This window comes from Rhinatrema bivittatum, chromosome 6, assembly GCF_901001135.1.
Source record: "Rhinatrema bivittatum chromosome 6, aRhiBiv1.1, whole genome shotgun sequence".
In the NCBI taxonomy this organism is placed as follows: Eukaryota; Metazoa; Chordata; class Amphibia; order Gymnophiona; family Rhinatrematidae; genus Rhinatrema; species Rhinatrema bivittatum.
In genome coordinates this window covers 242,826,867-242,852,150 of record NC_042620.1, presented here as the reverse complement: position 1 = coordinate 242,852,150, position 25,284 = coordinate 242,826,867, and the positions used below count along the sequence as shown (strand labels likewise).

The 25,284-nt window shown below is 42.6% G+C and overlaps 1 protein-coding gene across 7 annotated transcripts in view; it reads left to right on the top strand.

Annotated features, from left to right (window-relative positions):
• The window catches only part of DOCK11 (dedicator of cytokinesis 11), a 310,527-nt gene that overhangs the window by 115,731 nt on the left and 169,512 nt on the right, over window positions 1-25,284 (top strand). For 4 of the 7 annotated variants that reach the window (XM_029606694.1, XM_029606692.1, XM_029606690.1 and 1 more), the window contains 7 exons: window positions 445-537; window positions 2,895-3,018; window positions 8,831-8,952; window positions 10,502-10,588; window positions 11,156-11,245; window positions 17,533-17,651; window positions 23,606-23,675. In XM_029606694.1, the coding sequence (XP_029462554.1) occupies window positions 445-537; window positions 2,895-3,018; window positions 8,831-8,952; window positions 10,502-10,588; window positions 11,156-11,245; window positions 17,533-17,651; window positions 23,606-23,675 (705 nt within the window). The remainder of the gene's footprint in view (window positions 1-444; window positions 538-2,894; window positions 3,019-8,830; window positions 8,953-10,501; window positions 10,589-11,155; window positions 11,246-17,532; window positions 17,652-23,605; window positions 23,676-25,284) is intronic. The other 3 variants (XM_029606693.1, XM_029606691.1, XM_029606696.1) reach the window with 1 other exon arrangement.

The window sequence follows — 25,284 nt, the reverse complement described above, 5'->3', positions numbered from 1 at the left end:
TCTGCCCGCAGGCGCAAAGCAGAGGAAAGAGCAGGCGAGACCCGGTGGGGGAGGGGGCAGGGAGGTGGGAGGTGGGAGGTTAAAACAAAAACCGTGCTGGCAGGGGGCCAAACGGGAGGCAAAAGTGCTGGCAGGAGCCTGGCAGGGTGGGGGGTGGATGTCACAGGGGAAAAGTAGGGGTGGAGGCAGCTGGGTGGGAGGAAGCGGCAGGCTGTCGGTAGTGAGGCAGGTGGGTGGATGTGTGTTAACAACCACAAGAAGCTGGGTTAGGCAGCGGGAAGGCCGTCGGCTTCAATTCCATGGCAAGGGGACGATTCAGCAGCAGTTGCGGCGGCTGTGGCATTGTCCATTAAATCCCTGAATGGAAAGAATCTGCATGTGATGCTCTCCAGCTGAGTTAAGCTCCTCATGTTGGGACTAACATGCCCTTCCTTTTTATTCCAGTGTATTTATGGGAAACCTGGAGGAGCCCTTTTTGCCACCAATGCCTATGCCATCGTCTTGCATCATAACCAAAGTCCGGAGTTCTATGATGAGGTAAAAAGACAGAGAAAGAAAGAAATCACTGCAGAAGTTCTGTGAAAGCATTTTAATTTTTTGAAGGGGATCATCCCCCCCGCCAGAAGTTATGTGTAATTCATTTTCTTGTATGAATTGTGAGGACTATGATCTGCACCATATCAGGAGCCAGCTGTCCAGCCTACTGTGTAGTGTAGCACTTCCCCGCTAATTTTCCATGCCAGGCAGCAAAAACCAAGGAAAAGCCCCTAGTCTAAGAAGTTCAAAGGTTTACAATAAATCATGACCTTTGAAAGCCTTCCTAATATTTATTAATGCTTTGAATGTCTTTCATGAACTATACAATAATAGACTAAATATTAATTTCACTGTTCTGTGGGCAACAACAGTATCCATATAAGAAAAGGGTCCAAAGGAGAAGAATCCTACTCAAATTAAGACAAAAGCAATTCTACTATGTCAGGATTCCTCAGTATAATACTAACTTATGTTGGACTTAATCACATCTCATATCATACTTTTCTTGTATATGTTCGATTGCGTACATTAACCTGGATATGCTCAAACATAGGCTAACACTACTACTGTCACAAGGCAATGCTAGTCTATGTTGTTTAATTATTGCATATTCCATAATCAAACTAAAGCCCCAACAAGTGTCATCACAGAACCAAAAATGGCAATACAAAGTTAAAAGTGCAGCCTTGCTTGCGATTGTAGTATGTAACTATGAGCTCCATAAAATGACCGAAAACTTATCGGCAGTTCTTCTACTGGTGCAGGCTTCCATTAGACTCTTTCATTAATGCGAACCTCCTACATGGAACCATGTTTCACCACTGACGGCTTCATCGGGGGGGCCGATGACAAATAGAACCGTCACTAGCAGTGTAGGCTCGTGAAACATAATGTTTTAAAAACATTCCCTTTAATTACCGAATTGTGCATTAACAAAACAAAGTCTGCTTCTCTTTGGGATCATCTAACTTACCTTGGGCTTGTGCTCTGGTCACTGTATTGAGAGTGCTGGGGGCCTCCCGGCTGCTCCGGACCTGGGCACACACTCGTGAATCTCAGCTGCCTGTGTCATCAGCATTGCAGTCATCCAGAGTTGCCTTTTCAAAGACTTGGCACACAATACGCACTGCATACGTGCCTACCTTTTAAATCTTTCTGTGTAATACTTCCAAAAACAACGCAAATTTGATTAAGGAATTAAACAAACAACCTGAATTCTTGCTAGGCTGTGAGACCTTAAATTGGGGCATCATACGACAGCTCCTTTCTTCACGAACTCTTAAAAGCCCCATGTCCAGCAATCTCTTTATCTCTCTGTTGGTTCTTTGGAAGCTATCGCTGCCTGCAAAGAGTGCTGCTCTTCAAGGAAAACGTTAAAAGAACTGGAAAATGCAGGGCTGGCCTAGTGGCTCAGGTCCTAAGTGCTGTGCAGAACCCAGTTTGATGCCTGGGTTGGGTTTTCTGTTCTCCGGGTAGACTGAGGCTAGGGATGCTATGGAGGCCAGGGCCCCAGGGTGGCGGGGAGCCATGGTCATTGCTTAAAGACAACACCTATTGGCCAGATTTATGGCCTGTGATTGTAGGGTCCTGGTAGGCTCTCTGGTGCCTGGCCCAGGGCCAAGGATTGTCTTTGCAATGACTGGACAAAACGTAAGTTAGAAAAGGATATTAAGAAAGGAAAAGAATCCCTGGGTAGTTAGTCAATAAGGGCTCATGGTGCCAGAGGCCAGCCCTGGTTCCGTTTGAGCTAGAAGTAGAAAGGGCAGGAGGAAACCGCTGGCTCAAAAAAAAAAAAGAAAATGCAAAGAAGTCAGAAAATTGCAGAGAACCTTGAAATTGTGGGATTTGCAGCTGTGTCATGGCGGTGTATTTCCAGTGACCATGGTAGGCGACAGGGGCCAACCTTTATACTGATAAAGCTTTTATACATATATATATACACACACACAAATTTTGTAACGTGCTTCTAACCTCTGTAAAGTGTCCTTCATCAGGTGTAAAAGTTAAACTTGAAAGATATTACATATTCTTTTACTTTTTAAAAACAAAACAAAACACAACACATGAAGGGGTTGAATTAGCACAAGCTGGAAACTTTTAAGCATTACAGCTGATGGTCCAGGCTTCATTCCTAGCTACTGGCCACTCGCCTATCTTTTATAAGTCTTCATAATTTAAGAACTTAAAATGCAAAATAATCTTAACCTCACATAAATCTTTCATTCACTTGTCGACAGTAAAGTAGCTTTTCGAGGTGAAAGCTGTTGCATCATGGTGTCGTGTGCAAGGATGACTTTCATGTTTGAAGGTGTAATGCAACTCTTACCTCTTGTCCACATGGTGTTCTGCTATTCCAGGTGAAGGTGGAACTTCCCATTCACCTGCATCAGAAGCACCATTTGCTATTCACCTTCTACCACGTCAGCTGTGACATCAACACGAAGGGCACTGCTAAAAAGCATGACACCGTTGAAACGGCAGGTATGTGTCCTCTCTTCTGTGTTGTCGTTTGCAATTTAGCGCATTTACCCAGTGGTAAAAAGTTGCAGGACTGGAATGGGAATCCAGTTGTTTTTCACTGGCTGGTGACCAAAATTTCATTTCCTTCAAAGGTCCTCTTTTTCTCACTGACTCCATATTCAAAATAACTCTGTGATAGCATAGATCAGTGGTTCTCAACCTTTTTTTGGCCAGGACACTCCTGACAGATGGTTTTCACATGTGTGTCACACTGAACATGTGACCATCACAGGGCTAAATGTAAACATGCACGCTGCATCCACAGGAATCCCCTCAACCCCCAGCAATGAGTGCAGAGCAGATCTAGGGCATTACCCAGTACAACTCGCCATACAAAAAAGATATTCTGGTTCTGATGATATCTCAGTAAAAGCAAAACAAACTCCTTTTACTACCAGGCACAATAGCCTTCCTTATGAAAAGACAGTAATTTACCACTAATGCATATCCTATTAAGAAAACACAAGAAATAATATTGATACAAATGCCTACATACTAGTAAAATACCTCACCTCGGTCACACACAGGGGCGGATTGAGGGAAAATAGTGGCCCAGGGGATTTTTCTCTATACTGGCCCATGGGTACCCAATTACATATACAATATAATTTACATATATAATTTACATATATATGTACACACCCCTATATTTCGGCATGGTCCTCCCGTATCAACACAGTACTATTTGCCAAAACTCAAAGAATAACAACCTCACCTATGAAAAAGAATACCACAAATATTACACCAGAATCTAAAATATCAATATACCTCCTATCAGGAAAACAGAACAGGCCAAACTACTACAGATCCCTACAGAGAAACACCATGCTAAAAGAATGCTTCATCTCAGTTTTTGCATGCAGAACACAAACTCTCACCAAATACAGAATAAAGCCACATAAAGTATAAATAGAAATATGCAGGCAAAAACTAAACTGTAAAACGTATCATGCCAGACTCTATACAGTGCAACAATGGAAAAACAAAAATGTCACCATTCCTCATGAAACAATCAATAAAATCAAGATATATAAATCATGAATCATAATTATAAAATCATACTATTAAAATAATTTCAAAACAGCTGATGAATAGAATATCCAATAATTAAAGACTCAAGCAAATTTTGAAACCTTTACCAAACACCAATAAAATATTTCAAACAGCAGACACATCACATACTACCCAATAATTAAAATGGTAGTCAATCAAGAAAATGAACTTAAAAAGCCACCTTTACTTACCCTCTCCAGCAGTTCTCCTACTCCTTTCCCTTGCAGGCCACACCAGAAACAGCAGTAGCTGCTGAAGCTGTCCTCATGGTCCTCTTCCTTAGGGACCACAACCAATCTCTTCTCTCTCTCTCACACACACAGACACACACACACACACACACACACACACATACCAGTCATACCCTCAAGACCAGTTTCTGTCTCTCATACACCAATCATCTCCCCAACCAGTCTCTCTCTCTCTCTCTCTCACACACACTCACACACACACATACAAGCACACACATACCAGTCATCTCCCTGATCAGTCTCACACATACACATGTCACCTCTCTGGCCAGTCTCTCTCAATCACACAATGCTCTCGTTCCCTCTTACACACAGGATGTCAATCACACACATGCTCTCTCTATTTCACTTACACACAAGCTCTCAATCACACACATGTTCTATCTCACTTACAAACAGGCTCAATCACACACATGCCCTCTCTCACAGCCAGAAGCCAGCCAAAAACATGCTCCGTCTCTCTTGCACACACACATTGTCACACAGAAGCACTCTCCCTGTCTCACATACACATTACACTCTCACAGAAGCACCTTGCTTTCGGCCTTGCAGCATTTTTCACTTTTACTAAAAGTGAAAGTGATGATCCCAACCATTAAATAAGAAAACCACATTCCTATCAGAAGGCGAAATGACACCCTTCCTTCAGGTTCTGTCCTCCCAAGGGACAGCTACTCACACCGTACAGCTTCTCTTGTTTTCCGCTTTCAGGCAATAAAGCAAGTGTCTTTCTTCAAACTATCAGTCATATGATTATTCAAGTGGGAGATATGGAACCGAAAGACATCCTTAGTCAACTTCCCTTTTAAATGGGAAGATTCCAGTCTTAGTCATTTAAAAATATACATTTTCTAAAGGCTTAGAAAAAAAATAGCAAAACCATTGCAGATTGGAACTAGTCTAGTCTTCATGCTTAAATTATGCTTTAAAAAAAAAACCCAAACCCCATCTGGCATCAGTATCTTAAATTTGTGATTTTGCTGAGATGAACATTTTAAATAGTTTAATTTTTTTTTTTGCTTTAGTATTTGTCTCTACCCACTTTGCTAAATTTTATTTTCCAGAAGAGGGATGCTTAAAATTCAGTAATTTCATCTTTCATCCAACTTTTCAAAAGTTGCGCTACAGCACAAAAGTTGAGGTATATGTATTATCACATTTCATTTTCTTTTAAACTGGCAGATTCCTTTCTCACATACATAACACACACACACACACACACACACACAGAAGCACCATTCCTTTCTCACATTTACACATATACACACACAAGCACCGTTCCTTTCTCACATACACACAGAAGCATCCTTCCGATCTAAGGCCCCCAGCTGAACAGCTGGTCTCCGACGGCGGTTAGCAGCACCGGTGTTCACTTCTTTGGCCCCCGCCGGCCTCGATTTTAATTTCTTCGGCCCCCACCGGCCTCGATTTTAATTTCTTCGGCCCTCCGGCTTGGTCTCCGGTGGGGGCTGAAGAAATTAAAATCGAGGCCGGCGGGGGCCGAAGAAAAGAAGATGGGCGCCTCCCAGCCAGCCTCAAGCGGCTGGGAGGCGCCCAGCTGCCTGGGCGCCTGGCTGGGAGGCGCCCAGCCTCAAGCTGGCTGGGAGCACCTCCCAGGCAGTCTCCGGTGGGGGCTGGCTGGGAGGTGCTAAGGCTGGGCTGAGGAAGAGCCACAAGGTTGAGACCACGTGACCAGCTAGACCGGCCCACCGGGGGAAGCCCGATCCCCCGATAGGCCAATCCACCCCTGGTCACACACCCTTCACCAAGTACAGAAAAACCACAAATTATAAATATGGAGACAGAAACTGGAATGGAAAACAAAAAAAGCCACTCTGCATGCAGTGCGAACCTGGAGAAATGGAAAGAGAAATATAGCACCTAACAGACTCTCAGGATTTGCAATAATGCACACAAACTAACCCACACAAAGTTACACCTGTATTATGGAACACACTCAAACAGTAACAGTTTTCTCTATGAAAAGGCAACACTACAAATATTAAACCAGGCCCTAAACACTAATACATTTCCTATTGGGAAAACAGAATAAGCCAAGCTGCTATAGAGCCCCACACAGAAATCATTGTAAAGCTATACTAAAAATGTTACAAAACAGCTGCTGAACAGAATAATATCCAACAATTAAAAACTCATAAAAATTATTAAAACATGTCCAAATATCAATAAAATATTTCAAAACAGCAGACATCGCATAATACCCAATAATTAAAATAGCAGTCAATCAAGAAAAATAAATTTAAAAAGCCACCTTTACTTACCCTCTCCAGCAACTCTCCTACTCCTTTCCCTTCCAGGCCAATAGCACTCACCAGAAACAGCATCCATTCACACCAGCTCTCACCCAAGCACCCATTCACACCAGCTCTCACCGATGCATCCAGTCAAACCCACACACACCAGCTCTCACCCATGCATCCATTCACACCCCCACATACAAGCTCTCACCCATGCATCCATTCACACCCACAGACACAAGCTCTCACCCATGCATCCATTCACACCCACAGACATAAGCTCTCACCCATGCATCCATTCATCCCTACAAGCTCTCACCCTGGCACCCATTCACACCCACAAGCTCTCACGCAGGCACCCACACACACAAGCTCTCACCCATGCATCCATTCACACCCACAGACACAAGCTCTCACCCAGGCTTTTATTCACACCCACACACACAAGCTCTCACCCATGCATCCATTCACACCCACAGACATAAGCTCTCACCCAGGCACACACAGACACATCAGCTCTCACCAAAAACCTATTCTTTCTTCACTGCAGGGATGGACTCCAGTTCCGACGGCTTTACTCCGGCGGGCCTTCTTTTTTCACTGCCACAGGAATGGGCTCCCATGGTGGCCTCGGTCGGCGTCTGGTTTCTTCTTCGCCGCCACAGGCTGTGGCGGCCTTGCTTGGTTGAGGTCGGGTTTCCTCTTCGCCACCACGGGCTGTGGTGGCCTTGCTTGGTCGGAGTCGGGTTTTCCTATTCACCACCACGGGAATGGGCTCTCGTGGTGGCCTTGCTTCATTGGAGTTCAACACTTCTATTCCTCCCACCCCACCTCTGGGCTTTCTGATGCCTGCCTCACCGGCCAATCAAAGGTTTCCTCCCTTCTTCCTACTCCCCCTGGCAGGTAGAAGGGAGGAGGCTTCCGATTGGCCTGCGCGGGGCAGGCAGAATGAAGGAGGCTTCCCATTGGGCAGTGGAGGTAGGAAGAAAGGAGGCTTCCAATTGGCCCGCGGGGGCTGGAGAAAGGGAGAAGGAAAGTACAACGGGGCAGTGAGATACCGGAAGACGCGACACATCTGCCGGTGTTTGGCGACACACTGGTGTGTCGTGCCACACCGGTTGAGAAGCGCTGGCATAGATGGTACTCAATGGTGTCAAAAGGAGGTTAAGGATAGAATAAAGGCCCCAGACTTTGGCAATGAGGAGATCACTGGTAAGTTTGGCAAGGGCTGTCTCCATGGAGTGTAGAAGGCAAAATCCTGATTGGAGTGGATCGAGGACAGCTTGAGATACAAAGAAGTCAGTGGAGGTAAACAACAGGTTCAAGAAGTTTGGTTATAATGGGGAGGAGTGAGATGGGATGATAATTAGCAGGGCAAGAAAGGTCCAATGAAGAAATTTTGTGGAATGGTGCGATAACAGCATATTTGATGGCAGCAGGAACAACTCCAGTAGAAAGCAATAGATTGAGGATGTGACAGATAGAGAGGATGACAACAGCAGACTGTCTTAAATGTTTGACAGTGCCTGTAACAGAGATTTAATATGATGGCCACACATTACCAGGCAAATCACCAATAATTAACTGTATATTATATTTGCAATAGCAGAAGCGACTAAGTAAAAGGGATTTTTAAAAACTTGAACTATGTCGCTCAGATTCTTTTTATAGCTGTTCTTTTTATTTTCTTGGGCTGACCCCTCCCCACACACGCACACATATTTCAGTTTTCCCATGCTACAGATCAGCCATTGCAGTGACATTCTTTTGTCCGGGGGTGAGTCACAAACCGCAGATTCCTCTGGAACACTCCGAACCTGACCAGTAGCAGCAATGATCGCTGCTTTCATAGTGTTCCTAGGCCATGCTGGCATGATGGGCAGGAAGCAAATCTGGGAATTGGATCCCAGCCTCCAGCATTCATTCAGTACACCACCAGGCAGCCTATCTCCTTGCAAATTCTGCAAGAAGCAGAACTAAAAAAAAAAAAAAGGAATAATTTATTAATTTTCTAGGGAGGCAGCTGGAGAAAATAAAACTATGAACTTTGGAACTCCCTTAAGCCTAACTAGATGTTTTGAAGGTTATTGATACCATTTATTATATTGGCACAATAAAAGTTTTCAGATTATGTCAAGAAACCATTTTTCTTCAGGCTACTGAAAATCCTCCTATTAACCTATCTTTCACTTTGTTTTCCAATACCTACAGTTGGTTATGCTTGGCTGCCTTTGTTAAAGGAAGGAAGGATTACTACCTCTGAGCAATCGTTGCCAGTCTCTGCCAACCTTCCTGCTGGGTACCTGGGTCACAATGATGCAGAATCGAAACGGGTAGGAAGCAGATTGTATTGACTTTACAATGCATGGGAGCAGATTTTCAAAGGGTTACGCGCGTAAGATAAGCGCGTAACCCCCGAAAAGCTGCCCCTTCCACCCCTAGCGCATGCCGAGCAAGCCCCGGGACGCGCGTCGGGACGTCATCGGGGATGTTCTGGGGGCATGGCCGCGGCCTCTGGACCAGAACATGGCGCGTCGGTAGCCCACCGGCACGTGCAAGTTACGCCTGCCTCAGGCAGGCATAACTTGTAAAATGAAGGTAGGGGGGGAATTAGTTAGGGCTGGGGGGTGGGTTAGATAGGGGAAGGGAGGGGAAGGTGGGGGGGGGGCTGAAAGGAAAGTTCCCTCCGAGGCCACTCTGATTTCGGAGTGCTTTGGAGGGAACGGAGGATGGCTGCGCGGCTCGGCGCGCGCAGGCTGCCGATTTTGTGCAGCCTTGCGCGTGCCGACCCTTTATTTTATAACATGTGCACGGCAGCGTGCGCATGTTATAAAATCGGAAGTAAATTTGTTCGCACCGGATTGCGCAAACAAATCTACTCCCGCACGCACCTTTTAAAATCTACCCCATAGTATTTTATTTATTTATTTATCTATCTATCTAGTTTTCTATACCGTGATTAAGACAAGCCATCACAACGTTAAAAATTGATTTTTTTGTTTTCCTAGAAATAGTGTCCCTTCTAACGTTTGTATTTGTAATTTTGTTTGAAACATTAAAAATATGATATACTATTTTAGAAAAAACAAGCTTAGAATTGCATGGCATCTTACAAGGGCATTTTATGACTGCATGACCTACAGCTGTGTGATCCAGAGTGCTCCGGGTTTGTGTATATGACTTGCATTTGCTCTGGTAGTAGCAGGTTAGTGTGTAATGTGAACATATATGGGGCTGGGTGTCTGAGGGTGGGTGAAGGTATATATGTGTGTGGGGGGTAGGGTGTGAAGGTGGGTATGGTTGAGTACAGATGGATGGTGTGGATGTGGTATGTGTGTGTAGGAATGGGCTTGGGGAAATATATGTGTGTATGTCAGAGGGTGTGCTGTGTGGGTGGAGGCTTAAATGTGTGCGAGTGGGTGGGGGGTTTCCTCTTGTTCTCTTGGCCCCACCATTGCCCCTTCCTTTTTTCAACTGGCAGGGTCTGGATTACCCCACTGGCCCCACTGCTTCAACACCCAGCAGTAACTTGTCGTCTTCAACTGGCGGGGCCTGGGGAACCCCACCAGCCCTGCTACTTCTGCTGGTGGCAAATGCCATCTGCCTTTGTCTTGGTTGGTGGGAGCTGGGGAACCTCACCATCTTCACTGCTCTGGCTGTTGGCAGCTTCTCCACCAGCACTTATGCTTTCCAATTGTCCACCTACCTGATGCTGCTCCTTGCCTGATGCTATTCCCTGTCAAAAATGGATGGACAAAGTGAAAACATATTAGCACTTCTATCATAAAATGTGCTAAAAACAGCCAACATTGTAGCAGGATATCTGACAGATATTTGCAGCTAATCTGCATAAGGGAAAAATGATTATGTTTTTGGTCTCAGCAGGCTAATTCTGATGTTAAATGGGTGGATGGGTCCAAGCCATTGTTGAAGATCAAGAGTCATCTAGAATCAACCATTTATACCCAGGTAAGCCACATATATCATTCACGTACTGTTTAACCCTGGTGGGTTTACTTTCCTTAAAGGGAATATTGTTACTTAATTGTTGATTCTGTACACAGCAGCTGGACTCTTTATAGATTGTGATATCTTTTTAAAGGACCCATCAAAATGATGTTGTAGTACATGAACTTATAAGTCTTCACAGGCCTCTTCTGACATCTTTTTGGTAGTTGCGTTATAAAATCTAGAATGGTTTCAGATTCCCCCAGGAGCAGTGCAGCTACTGGGACCCTCTTCATAATAGCTAAAATGTAACATAAACTGCAAACCTGTCTTTAGATTTTGAAGCTTCCGTGATTTGATCTGAATGCAGAAAACGTTCAGATAATGGTTGCATATCTTAGAACATTTGCTAATTCATAGGGTGAATGAATTGACCTCCATCTACAGTTACATTGTCTCTACTTTCTGATCATTGTGTCAGTACAGTCTCTACTTTTAACAAAATACATTAAAAAAAATTACAAGCATTTCAGTCTTCTACTGCTGTAGTGGAGTAATTTTTCATATAATTGTTTTCTTGTTCTTCAGGATCTGCATCTTCACAAATTCTTCCATTACTGCCAAATGATTCAGTCGGGATCCAAGGAGGTTCCAGGAGAGCTTGTGAAATATTTAAAGGTGCAACTTGCCCTTTCAGTGTCCTTCTGATTTAGTAATGCATTAGTGCCTCATTAGCTTTTCAGGTTTCCCAGATATAGCAAGGTTTTTGAGATGGAGCAGCGCACATTTAATTAGGGAGACTTGAATGATTTTAACCAGTGACGCCATTCGATAATATGCATCTATCACTTGATCGTACGTATGCATGCTCTGCTGTCAACAGTTTGGAATGGGCCAGTAATTTTTTCACCCCAAAGCATCGCGAAACAGTAAAGTGACAGTATCCTGCACAACCTTTTAAAGAAAATCTTTTCCAGTTTAGGCTAAATATCTGAAATTATGTCTGGATCTGAAATTTAAATAGAAGCAAGATAAAATGGTAGGGATGTGCTCTTGTTTTAAAATGACAGGGAAGCATCAGCAAAATGTCTTGTTGCGTTGTATGACATTTCCAATCTGAAATGACACAAAAAAATCCAACGAAATTTGGTTTCAAGTTTTGTCATTTTCATTTAGCGTGTACTAAAATGAGAAATATGAAATAAAATTAAAAAAAAAACCTAAATGAAACAAAAAAAACAAAATAAAGAAAAAAAACACATTTTTTTCCATACGTATCCCTATAATGGAGCATGAATGTGAGGGAGGCTTCCACTGACTCCCGTTGTGAGACCTGTCACACCCCTACAATAGTCTGAAGTGTGATAGAACCTAAAACTCGCCATACTGGATCAGACCAAAGGTCAATCAAGTCCAGTATCTTGTTCCCAATAGTGGCCAATCCAGGTCACAATGCCTAGCAGGATCTTAATGGGTAGACAGAGTCCAAGCTGCTTATCCCAAGAATAGGCAGAGGATTTCTGTAACTCTACCTTGGTTTATGGACTTTTCCTCCAGGAACTTGTTGAAACCTTTTTTAAGCACAGCCTCAGGATCAGTCTTCATTGCATGACCTGTCAACTCTTATTATTAAACTCTGAATTTAAGATAAATTCTTCATATTTTGGTGATAGCTTGGTTCTCGAATTTAAGCTCCTGTTTTGCCAGTCAAGGCGCTACACCTCTGTGAATGCTTAGTTTAGACTTTTGGTGTTTCACTAAAAATTAAGCAGTTGGCAAGGAAAACCAAATTTTCAGAGAAAAATATTGAAACATGCAGGATTGTTTCATTTCCAGTGTTTCAAAAAGTAGTTTTAAAGGTTTTTAATGTGAGCGGATTTATGCTAACATTTCATGTCATGATCTATTTTTGTTTCCATATTTGCTGACAGAATCCAGGTATTGGTTGTGAAACCTAGCATCATGCTATACCAGTGAAGGGGCTGTGCACCTGTTCTTGGCCAATCAAATTACATGTACAGTCCTATGATTCTGTAAACACAGATAAATAGATATGAAGGGGAGACTGTACAGTGTTAGATCAATTATGTCAACGAAATTAATCACAACATGTTCAGCTTAGTTTTTCCAAAGGATTTCCCTGGGGCACAATGACAAAATACAGATTTTCTCAGGACTGAAACAGGTATAGCTGTGCTTTAGCAGGAAATGCTAATGATGTTGTTAATATTGGTAGTAAAAAATGTTAGTATGTTGAGAATGAGCATAAAATAAAACCTAGAATTTAAAAGAACATCCCACTCTCTGTACTGTGCAATATTTTAAAACTACAAGTCAAATAGTAAAAGTCACAGCATATCAAGTACAATTGCAACTCTGTTTTTTTGTTTTTTTTAAATTCATGTAAGGTTAGCTGGGGAGTCACAGAAGACCTCATACCCCATGAATTTGATGACTCAATATTGGCTATAGAGTCACAAACCACGTCACACATTCTACATGAACCAGTCGGTCACATTTCATGGGAGGACATCTCTAGCATGTACAAACATGTCTCCAAGAGTTCAGGAGAATTGTAAGAGCGCAGCTTAAAGAAATTTGCAGAGAGGGGTTGGCTTGGTGACATGTAGCAGCAGATAACCGTGCTGCTATGTGGGAAATCAGGGTTCAGGTCCTGAGCCCTGCTTCTGTTCCTTGGGGCTGGGGATGCTGCGGAGGCAGTATTTGCAGCGCCTGGCAGGGGGGTGAAGGGGGGCAGGGGGTCATAGGAAATCCCAGCCATCACACATTGTCCGATTTTAATAGAAAGATTCAGGATGCACTTGTACAATGTTCTGGAAGGAGCCACAGCCTATGGTCTCTGGTCAAGGACTGTTGATGTGATGACTGGGCTAGATGGAAGTGGGGGTTATAAAATGGGGAGGGGGAGTCTGATTAATTACAAATCTTTCTTTGTAGCCCAGCAGATGCCTGTTTTGATTGAGCTAGAAGACAAGAGGAGCAGAAGAATCTGCTGGGCCAAAATGAGAGTTTCAGACATTGACTTATTGTGATGTCTAATGTCTGTTTAGGGTGCACAGATTAGGTTTCAGCAGAGTCTTTGATCTGTGGACCTTGGCTGAGGACTGTGCTCCCATGATTGGGCTCGATGGAAGAAGGGAGTGGCTTAAATTGGGAATATAGAAACATAGAAACATAGAAATGACGGCAGAAGAAGACCAAACGGCCCATCCAGTCTGCCCAGCAAGCTTCACACATTTTTTCTCTCATACTTATCTGTTTCTCTTAGCTCTTGGTTCTATTTACCTTCCTCCCCCACCATTGAAATATCTAGCTTGATTAGTTGGGGTAGTAGGGGTAGTACCCTGGGTAGATGCAAACGAAGGCCCATGGCATTGAAGTTCAGGAGAGGCTGGTTCTGATTGAGCTGGAAGTCCAGAGAAGCAGGAGGAAACTGCCAAGCCAAAAAAAAAGAAAAGAACGAATGGGTTAGCAGTCCCATGTTTAATTTTCACAGTGTTTAATGTAGATTATGCCTTATTTTAAAATATTGCACAGTTCTTTCTGACCAGGGTCCTGGTACAACAAATACAAAGTGACTCAGCAAAGACTGTTGGGTACCAAAGTATTGCCTGTGTCTTTTCTTATTCTTCATTATCTTTTTCTTCCTCCACTTCTCTTCATTCTCTTCCTTTCTTTCTCTCCACTGTTGTGATATTCAGTTCCTTTTTGTGTAAAAATGTTTTCCATCTGTGAGGTTAAGAACCTTCACTGGTCTCAAAGTTTTGTATACTAGCAGGTCTCAATTTTTTTTATTTCAAATAATTAATTTATTGATGTCTGTTAGTCACCTTATTTCATAAGAGCTCTCGGTGACGTGCCAGCTAAAATACAAATACGGGCAAAAAAAATGTTAAACAAAATATACATCTACAGCAATACTAATAATAAATACATACAAATTTTTGGAACTAGAAGAACATACTTATAATCAACTTAAGATATCAGACTATCACCAGGGAAAACAGCTTTAAAAGACCAAGTTGTACTTTACCTAAAAGTCAAATAGTTCCTAATAGATCTCATTTCTTTAGTCAGGGCGGGGCTACATTAAAGAAAGCCCGTTTCTTTATACATGCATATTCATCCTCAGCTGGAGCAGGAAGAGTTAGAAGTATGCCTGACTGAGCACAGTGTTCTTCTAGGTCTATATACATATTATTTATTTATTTATTTAAAAGCTTTTATATACCAATAACCGTTTGCACATCGTATCGGTTTACATAGAACAGGGTGAATAAATAGTATAGGATAACATGTACATGGAACAATTGGTAACATAGTAAAATTAAGATATAGTTGAAACTATAAACATATTGATAAAAAAAATAAATTTCAATTTGTGTTTCAAATATGGAGGGGCTGCACCATAAATCACCCCGTACATCAACAACAAAGTTTTAAATGAAATTCTTGAGGCTCTGGGAAACCGATTCAACTTTTCTAATATGGGTGTGGCGTTATCATACATTTTTAAACCCATCAGAATATGTGTTGCTATGTTTTGCACATACTGGAGTCTGGTTGACTGTTTCTTCTCTAACCCAGTATCAAGGGCATTACTGTAGCCTAGGTTCCCTATAATTACAGCTTGAGCAACAGTCATCAACTGTTTTTTTTTTGTTAGGCAGATGACGACATAAATTCAGTATCAGCCTTTATTGGCAAAAAAATGTTTTTACAAGATTATTGATTTTACCAAATTATTCTGCATAATACATTGAGCATCCAGAGTAACTCTTAGGATCTTTACTTCTGGTTTTACCTGTAATAAAAGCCTATCTAGGAAATAGTCAGCAATTCACACTCCATACTGTGTTCTTCATGGAAAATACATCAGTCTTGAAATCAGCTAATCTTCTAATATCCAATCCTGTAATGCAATGAGACACTTAGAAAGTTGTGATTATATATCTGTTTGCTTCTGCCCTAAATCACCAATCATCTGAATATTGTCTGCAGATAGCATGCATTTGAAACTGAAGCTATTAATCAGTGGCCCTGATGCTTGGATCTGGGGGGCCCCATAGAGTAGGTCCCAAACATAGGGTTATCCATCAAGAAAATACATAAACCTCACTCTCATTTTATCACCAACACTGAGAGCTGTTAGTCTCTTGATCAAAATTTGTGTGATTGTTAATGTCAGAGGCAGAGGAGAAATCTAATAGGATCACAGCTGAATCCCTGTCAGAGTCCAGTTCCCTTCTAAGATCGTCCACAGGAGCAACGAGTGATGAATCGGTCTCATGACTTGGATGGAATCCTGTCTTGCAAGACTGAAAAAGCTTATTGTCCTGTAGCAGATACTGAGTGCCCTTTCCAGAAGCTTAGCTAAAAAATGTAAGTTAGATACTGGTTGATTATTTTCCAGTATATGAGCCTCTAATTTAGGAATTTTTAAAGATTAGATGTAAAATAGCCTTCTTAAGTCTTAGCAGTAAAATCCATGATTATAATGAGGAATTAGTAGCTTAAGGATAAGAATTAAACTGAATGCATGGTCTTTGATTAACTATGCTTTGTGGATCCAACCACAAACCTTAGGGTCTGGATTGTCCCACAAGCTCCTTATCACTTAAAAATCTAAATAATTAAATAATTAAATAATTAAACTTGATTATTATATTTATCAAGTTGATTGTTCCTCTCTCTCCTTCTGCCCTATTCTTTCTTGCTGCTCTTCCCCTGCCCACCTCTCACCTTTTTCTTGCCTGCTCCCCTTCTCCCCCACCCCTGTTCATTGTATTTTCTACCTGCTTCAGTTATTTGTAAACCGGCATGATATGCCCTATGAATGTCGGTATATTAAAAGTTTTATAAATAAATAAATAAATAAAGATGTCTTAATGATCAGATAGAAAGCAAAGTGATTCAAGAAAATAAAGGAGGTCAAATCTAGAGTGGTACAACAGAATAAAATTGCTAAGGAGGTGACAGTAAAAGCAAATCTAATATTAGTCTATTAACAATTGCAATCAATATGTACTGTAAATACATCAGTAGTTCTAGTTTTTTAATTACTGTATGCTTCATCCCTACCGATGCAGCCTTCGGGCGAAACATGGGACTGTGTTAGGGGACATTAATACTTTATAAAATTTATCAACTTTGACAATAGGAGCCTCTCGCAATAAATTTACAACTCACTTTACAAACGTATTTGTTTTTTGTGAGGACTGGTACGCTCATGCCACCTTTCCTTTCTACCTGATATGTGACTTTTCAAGTACACTTCTTCTCCCCATTATTAGATGTCTAATGATTCCATCTTCTGACCCAGTGGTTCCCAACCCTGTCCTGGGGACCCCCCAGCGTGTCAGGTTTTCAGGATATCCACAATGAATATGCATGAGAGAACATTTGCATTTATGGAGGCAGTGCATGCAAATTCTCTCTCATGCATATTCATTGTGGATATCCTGAAAACCAGATTGCCTGGGGTCCCCAGGACAGGGCTGGGAACCACTGTTCTAACCCTTTACTTGTCTTATAGTCTTGTGCAGACCTTAATTGCTCAATTTTTACTTTAAATAATGCACACATAATACAATGAGTTGCAACTTTTTTCTGAAACCATCGGGCTTTGGGAGGGATGATCTGATTACTTAGATGTCAGATGTGCAGTAAACAGTACCTTGTCTCACTTACTTCCAGCCTAGAACTCTTTACTGATATGTAATTGTACATCTAAATTAACGTAATTAACCTACATTATTAACAAACATATTCATCCTTTTTGGCTACATCTCTGGCAGTATTCTTTAGGAGCAGCCAGACTGGCTGATTAGTTTGCCTGACTTGTTGTTTCTATCAAATGTAGCCAGGCTGCAGCGTTGATGCACATCCACCTAAGCTGGAGGCATTGACCCCCCCCCCATTAATGTATTTGTGTTGTAACGTAGTGTTTGCATGCCATGGAGAGCCAAGTCATGATCCAGTTTCTGCCTGTGATTCTCACGCAACTCTTTCGAGTTCTCACCAAGGTGACCCAAGAGGAGGATGTCGCTGTCAATTGCACTATGTAAGTTTTGTTTAAACATATCGTATTTTTGTATCACTGTATACAAAATGTACCAGGATTCCTTTCATTTTGTTTTATAAATTCATGTCATTGCTTTAAAATAAATTAGCAGACTAAGGATAGCTGCGATTACAGTTCCAGTCATCAAAGCAATTGCTTGCCCAAGTGTCCTGGAAATGAAGCAGCGAGTTAATTCTTGTTCTCAGGTTTCACCTCTAGTTTAGTTAAAGTTTCAAGAGGGATCGCGACACATTGCTGCTCAGGGGTATAGCCAGAACTGAATTGTTTGGGGGGGCCCAAGGTTAACATGGATGGGCACTTTGGCAGGCCCCGCCCCCTGCTTTACCCTGCCCTTCAAAACCTTTTAATTTTTGGCAACATTCTATCTCCTGTCTCTTCTCCCTGCCCTACCTTTACTGTTTCTCCCTCTCCCTGCTGGATAAAGCAGTCACTTTATACAATAGTAAATCTCTCAGGATGCTGAAGAGCAATTCTGCAAATAGGTTTCTAGCCTTCCACCCAGCCCAGGCTTCCTGAACTTTCAAGAAGCTGAGAGGAAGGGGGATAATTACCTGCCAAAAGTAAACAGAAACCCTTTGGGGCTGATGCAATACAGTGCGCTCAGCCGAGCGCGCACTGTATAACCCACTGTTGGACCCGGGTTGTATAGGTGCTAATTAATCCCCTTGTGCAATAAGGGGATTAGTGTCTCTTCAATGAGCATCCAAGGCGGAGTGAATCTAATAGCACTCATGCATGTGAATGAGGCTATTAGGAATTCACTCCCGATGCAAAAAAAAATGTGTGTCTAAGATGCACATTTAGCGATCAGAAATTAACGCCTGCCAGGAGCAGGCGTTAATAGCTGAGTGCTCCTTAAACCAGTACAAAAAAGCAGAAAAAACTGCTTTTCTGTACTGCCTCCTACTTAATATCTTGCGACATTAAGTAGGAGGAAAAACAAAATTACATTTAAAAAAAAAACCCAAATCACCGGTAGTCGGGTGCAGGAAACTGGCGCTCAACTGACAAACATCCGTTTCCTGAACCTCCTGGCTGTGTGGCATTTAGGAAAACTGAAGCTGCTAAACTCGGCGTCTGTTTTCCTAACCGGTGGACCGCCGACGCTGATCGGGTTCTCTAATTTAAATATTGCATGGTGCCCCAAGGGGGGCGCATTAAGAAAGCAGGTGCTGACTGTTCAGCGCCCACTTTCTGCCCATATTTATTGCATCGGCCCCTCTGATAGCCTCAAATTTTTGCATTTCTAGCTCAAGGCATTTCTCCTTCAAATGATCCCTTTTTAAAGAATCAGGAGATCATGAACTGGCAATGTTTTCAGTGCCTCCAGCCCCTCCAACTGCTGCACTTTTATGGGTCTTGACCCTGCTGCTAGAGGTGGACGCTTGAGCCAAAGGTGAGGGGCAAAGATCCCCGAAATGCACCCGTAACTTTACTCCTGTCACTGTTTCTGCTGTTTGATGGTGATGATTCTGAGAATCTAAAACAAATTTCTGTGAAAATGGAAGATGTCATAGGTCCAATTGACAAACTAAAGAATAACAAATCACCAGGACAGGATGGCATCCACACCGGAGTCCTAAAAGAACTCATACATGAAATTACAAACCTGTTGCTAGTCATTTCTAATCTATCATTTAAAACAGCCACAATACCTGAAGACGGAAGAGTTACCAATGTAATGCCAATTTTTAAAAAGAATTCCAGGTGGGATACTAGAAACCATAGACTGATGAACCTGAAGTTGGTGCTGGGCAAAATTGTAGAAACTATTCTTAAAAACAAAATAAGGGGCGGATTTTAAAAGCCCTGCTCGCGTAAATCCGCCCAGATTTACGCGAGCAGGGCCTTGCGCGCCTGTGCGTCTATGTTCCATAGGCCTACCAGCGCGCGCAGAGCCCCGGGACTCGCGTAAGTCCCGGGGTTTTTCGAGGGGGGGCGGCTCGGGGGCATGTCGGGGGGCGTGTCGGATCGGCACGGCGTTTTGGGGGCGGGACGCGGCGTTTCGGGGGCGGGCCCGGGGGCGTGGTTTCGGCCCGGGGCGGTCTGGGGGCGTGGCCGTGCCCTCCGGAACCGCCCCCAGGTTGCGTCTCGGCGCGCTAGCGGCCCGCTGGCGCGTGGGGATTTACTTCTCCCTCCAGGAGGCGTAAATCCCCCGACAAAGGTAGGGGGGGTCTAGATAGGGCCGGGGGGGTGGGTTAGATAGAGGAAGGGAGGGGAAGGTGAGGGGAGGGCGAAAGCGAGTTCCCTCCGAGCCGCGCAGCCTGCCGCCATTCCCTTTGGGAATGGCGGCAGGCTGCGCGGCTCGGCGCGGGCCGGCTACACGAAATCGGCCTTGCGCGCGCCGATCCAGGATTTTAGCGGATACGCGCGGCTACGAGCGTATCTACTAAAATCCAGCGTACTTTTGTTGGCTCCTGATGCGCCAACAAAAGTACGCGAAGGCGCGCTTTTTGAAAATCTACCCCTAAGTGTCCATATAGATGGCTTAATAAGATAGAGTAGACATGGTTTTAGCAAGGGGAAGTCTTGCCTTACCAATCTTTTAGATTTTTTGAAGGTATAAATAAACATGTGGATAAAGGTGAGCCTGCTGATATAGCGTATTTGGATTTTCAGAAGGCATTTGACAGCGTTTTCCATGAGAGACTCCTGAGGAAATTAAAAAGTCATGGGATAGAGTGTAGTGTCTTGTGAGTGTAGTGTCTTGTGAGATACAGAAAAGTCATTCGTGAAGTACCACAGGGATCTGCAGTGGGATCTGTGCTTTCAACATTTTCATAAATGATCTGGAAAAAGGAAATGATGAGTGAACTGCTAACATTCGCAGATGACACAAAATTATTCAGTTGTTAAAACAGCAGTGGATTGCAAGGAACTGCAGAATGATCTTTCAGACAGAAGAGTGGACATCTGAATGGCAGATGAATTTAATGTGGAAAAGTGAAAAGTGATGCACATGGGGAAAAATGATCCCAACTACAAATGCATAATGCTGGGTTCTGTATTGAGAGTCACCAGTCAAAAAAAGTACCTTGGAGTGCTTGAGGACAATACATGGAAGTCTTCAGCTCAGTCTGTAGCGGTGATCAAAAAAGCAAATAGAATGTTAGGAATGACGTGTCTCTAGAGGGGAGGGGGGCATGGGGGCAAGCTAAATGACATTTCCCCATATCATGTCCACCCCCACAACATGATTCCCTGCCTTTAAATGGCTGTGAGAGAATAAAAAAAAGTCCCAAGAGCCTTCTGTGCAATGTTTAAAAACTTGGCCAGTTTCAACTTCCCAGTAAAATGATGACTAAAATGATTTGATAATCTCATTCAGCTAATTCTTCTATATGACATGAGTGTGAAGTCTGGAGTCTGTACAGGAAAGGACAGAATTTCAATATATAGATCCTGCACGTCCAGCAGAGCTGTAGCCAGGACATTTGGCACCTATGGCCAAGTGAAAAAGTGCACCCTCACCCTGAACACAACACACGACACCACGAGCTGGGAGATTCTGCTAAATGTAGGGGGCTTAGATTTTTATTTTCACCAAATAGTTTCCTCTAGCTCAGGGGTCAGGAACCTTTTTGGCTGAGAGAGCCATAAACGCCACATATTTTAAAATGTAATTCCATGAGAGCCATACAATATGTTTAAAACTAAATACAAGTAAATGTGTGCATTTTATGTAAGATCACACTTTTAAAGTACAATAAGTCTCTGAAAATATTACACCAGGCCTTAAGACACCAATACATCTCCTATTAGGAAAACGGACCAAGTCAGGCTGCTATAGAGTCCTACACAGAAACTACACGCCAGCAGAAAACCTCACCTGAATCACGTGCTGTCCCTCACCTAACATAGAATAAAGAGACCAAAACGCATAACAAGAAGCATGCAGAAAAAACTGAATTGGAAACTGCAACAAGCCAGAGTCTCTGTATGCAGTATAATAAAGGAAAAAAGAAACATCACCCATCCTTATAAAACAAATCAAGAAATATAAAATCATCAGCAGTAAAACTGTACTAACCAAAAGAACATATTTCGAAACAGCTGATGAGTGGAATATCCAATAATTAAAAACTCATATAAAACATTTCCAGATACCAACAAAATATTTCAAAATAGCAGACACAAAGATCCAGTAATGAAAAATAATAAGGATACAAAAATTTTTTTGCTCTGCATACCTGGGAACGTTTGATATCCAGGTGTCCTGAGATTGTTCTGAATTAGCAGGAGGCGGGGTGGTTTGCTTGGAACTTTCTCCTCTCTCATTCACATACCAGCGCTCTCTCTCACACTGGCTCTCAATGACACACCTATACACACATGCTCTCAGTACTCACATATACACATGTTTTTTCTCTCTCATATAGGCTCTTAATTACACATTTACACACATGCTGTCTATCTTTTCACGCTTACACACACACACAGGCTTTCAATCACATAAATACATGCTGTCTTTTTCTCTCACACACAGACTCTCATTCACATGCTTACAAACATGTCCTCTCTTTCTCTCATTTACACACAGGCTCTCAATCACATACTCACATGCTCCCTCACCTAAATCAGCTCTCAATCACACACAGACACACATGGTCTCTCTCTCTCATTTAAACACAGGCTCTCAATCACATACTCACATGCTCCATCACCTAAACCAGCTGTCAATCAGACACAGACACACATGATATCTATCTTACTTATACACACAGGCTCTTAATCATACATACACATGATTTCTCTCACACACAAAGGATCTCAATCATACACACATACTCTTTCACACAAACAGGTTTTCAATTACAAACTTACACATACAGGTTCCCAATGGTAAACTTACATTCATGCTCTCTCTCTCATAGGCAGGCTCTCAATCACAGACATACTCTCTTTCACATATACAGGCTCTCAATCATTCACATACATGCAATCTCTCACTCACACACACACACACACACACACACAGGATCTCAAACACACATGCTTGCTCGCTCATTCACTCTCTCTCTCCCCCACCCCGGGAACTCGCGGCAGCAGCAGCCTCCTCCCCAACACTAACCTCCTTCATTTTCAGCCCTCGCGGAGGCGAAGCCGGAGTCCCATCGGCCGCGGTTGAAACTTTTCATTTTCCTCCGAGCCGCGCTGCAGTCTTCTTCCCGTCGGACACTAGCGTGGCCTCTTCTTCCCGCGCAGGCACCCGATGCTCTCCACTTCCTCTTCCGGGCCGCGGGAAGAAGAGGAAGTGGAGAGCATCGGGTGCCTGCGCGGGAAGACTCCCGCGCAGGCACCCGGCTGACACCCGATGACTCCCGCGCAGGCACCCGATGACTCCTGCGCAGGCACCCGGATGACTCCAGCCACATTCATATTCAGCATTTATGGGGCTGGTCTTCTGGCAGGAACTGCGAGATCTCGCTGCTGCTATTGTGAGAGTGGCCTTGTGGCAGCAGTAGATGACTTCTCTCAAACCCTGCTCTGTGTACCTTTTCTCATGGGGAGGATCAGATATATAAGAATGTGCTATATGGCAGGACTTCCCAAACCTATGTGGAGGACCCCATAAGCATTCAGTTCTTCAGTATATCCACAATGAATATGCATGAGATAAATTTGCATATGCTGCCTCTAATATAGTGTAAATTTATCTCATACATATTTATTGTGGGTATCTTGAAAATCTGACTGGCTGTGGGGTCCCTAGGACAGGTTTGGGAAACTCTGCCCTGTGGTCTCTCCATTACTCTGGAGAAGCTACCAATGGCTACTCCTAAGTTTACCACTTGTTTAAGGTAAGACTGAGCAGTAACATTTAAACAGTACGATATAAATGTGAGCATGACTATTTCACCATCTTGTTCATTGAAGGGATTAACATGCGATACTTTTTCTGTGATGGATCTCTCCGTTTGTATTGGTTGCAGGGTTCTTCTACACGTTGTGTCGAAATGCCACGAAGAAGGCTTGGATCATTATTTAAGATCATTCATAAAGGTAATAAAGGAAAAGTCTGTAATAATTTAATAAATAGTTTTTTTATTCCCACGCTTGTAATATGCTTTTATTTACAAAGGTGGTGTTCTTTTTGAGGACAATTTCCAAAGGTGTGTACAGATGTAAATAGCAATTTGTGCACATGAATGGGTCGTCTGATAATTGGCTAAAATGATGTGCATTGTCCACGGCGTGCGTACTTATTGCTGCATTTCAAGGAGGCAGCTTATTTATTACATTTGTAAAGCTGTCAGAGGCTACAATATTATATCTAAAACAGACAAAATAAACCAGAAGACACACAATTAAATAGAACCAAGCAGTATGTCAGGAATCAACTAATGCCTACAAATCGATGAACAGCTGAGGAAGATAACCGTGTCTTTACACAGCTTGCAAAAGCTCAGATAATCCCTCCAATGACCAAAGTTCCTTTGGCACAGAGTTGCACAATTTGGATCTTAAACAGAAGAAAAACCCTGTTCTTTATCTCCATAAGCCTTGCCACCTTTAAAGAGAAGCTCTTGAAAGAAATGGAGATATCAGTTTGGTATATAAAATATCCAACATTCTTTTAAATAAAAGAGAGCCGGACTATTCAGAGCTCTGAGAGCCAAAGACTGAATCTTAAACTGAATTCTAAGAGGCATAGGGAGTCAGAGTAAAGATTTTAAAGCAGGAGTGATGTGATCATGAAGTTTCATACCTAAAAGAGTACATGCTGCTGTGTTTTGAATAAATTGCTGCCGTTGTCTTTATGGCTGACTTAAATCAGCATGCAGTATAATGCACTAAACCGGGAAATTTTTTATTACGTACAAAAACGTAGGAGATTTACAATGGGAACATACCTAATAAAATCACAAAAGTCAAGATACAAGACAAAGAAAATGCATAACCATTAAGACAAACAAAAAATCTGAAAACATGGTCCTGCTTAACAAAGTCAATCAAAGCTTGCTTGAATAAATACGTTTTAAGCATTTACTTGAAAATCCTTGTGCACTCCATCATGTACAATGTCTCAGGAAGTGAATTCCAAATATTAGGAGCTGCCACCGAGAAAGTCTCTCTAGTTTTGGACAGCTGGGCAAGTCTAACAGACGGGACATCTAGGAGGCCTCTCTGAGAGAACCATTGCCGGATAAGAACTTGGGTTTCGGATAACACAAAACTGCACAAAAACATAACCACACCACGTTAGTGGTTTGACTCTTCACAGTAATTTCAGAGTCTAAAGTAACTCTTAAGATCTTGTCTTCACTTTTCAGTGGCAGTTCAGTTCCTTTCATGATTATCTGGGGAGGAGCAAAAGAAACAGATGGGTGTTTTGATCCAAATTAGTTCAACTTTTTTTAGAATTCACTTTTAATTGATTTGTTTCTAGCCACTCTATAACCAGTTTCAGATTTGTATTTAATTTTTTAATAGCTTCCAGGTGACAAGATCCTGGAAAAGGGGAATTGGATTCAGAAAGCAACCAAGATGGACCTTGACTTTTATGGTCTGGGAAAACAAATAAGCATGAGGGTAACTTGCTGATGCGGCTGTTAATAATACCCTTAACCAATAAGCCTGATACTTTTCATGCAGCTCCAACATTGCTCTC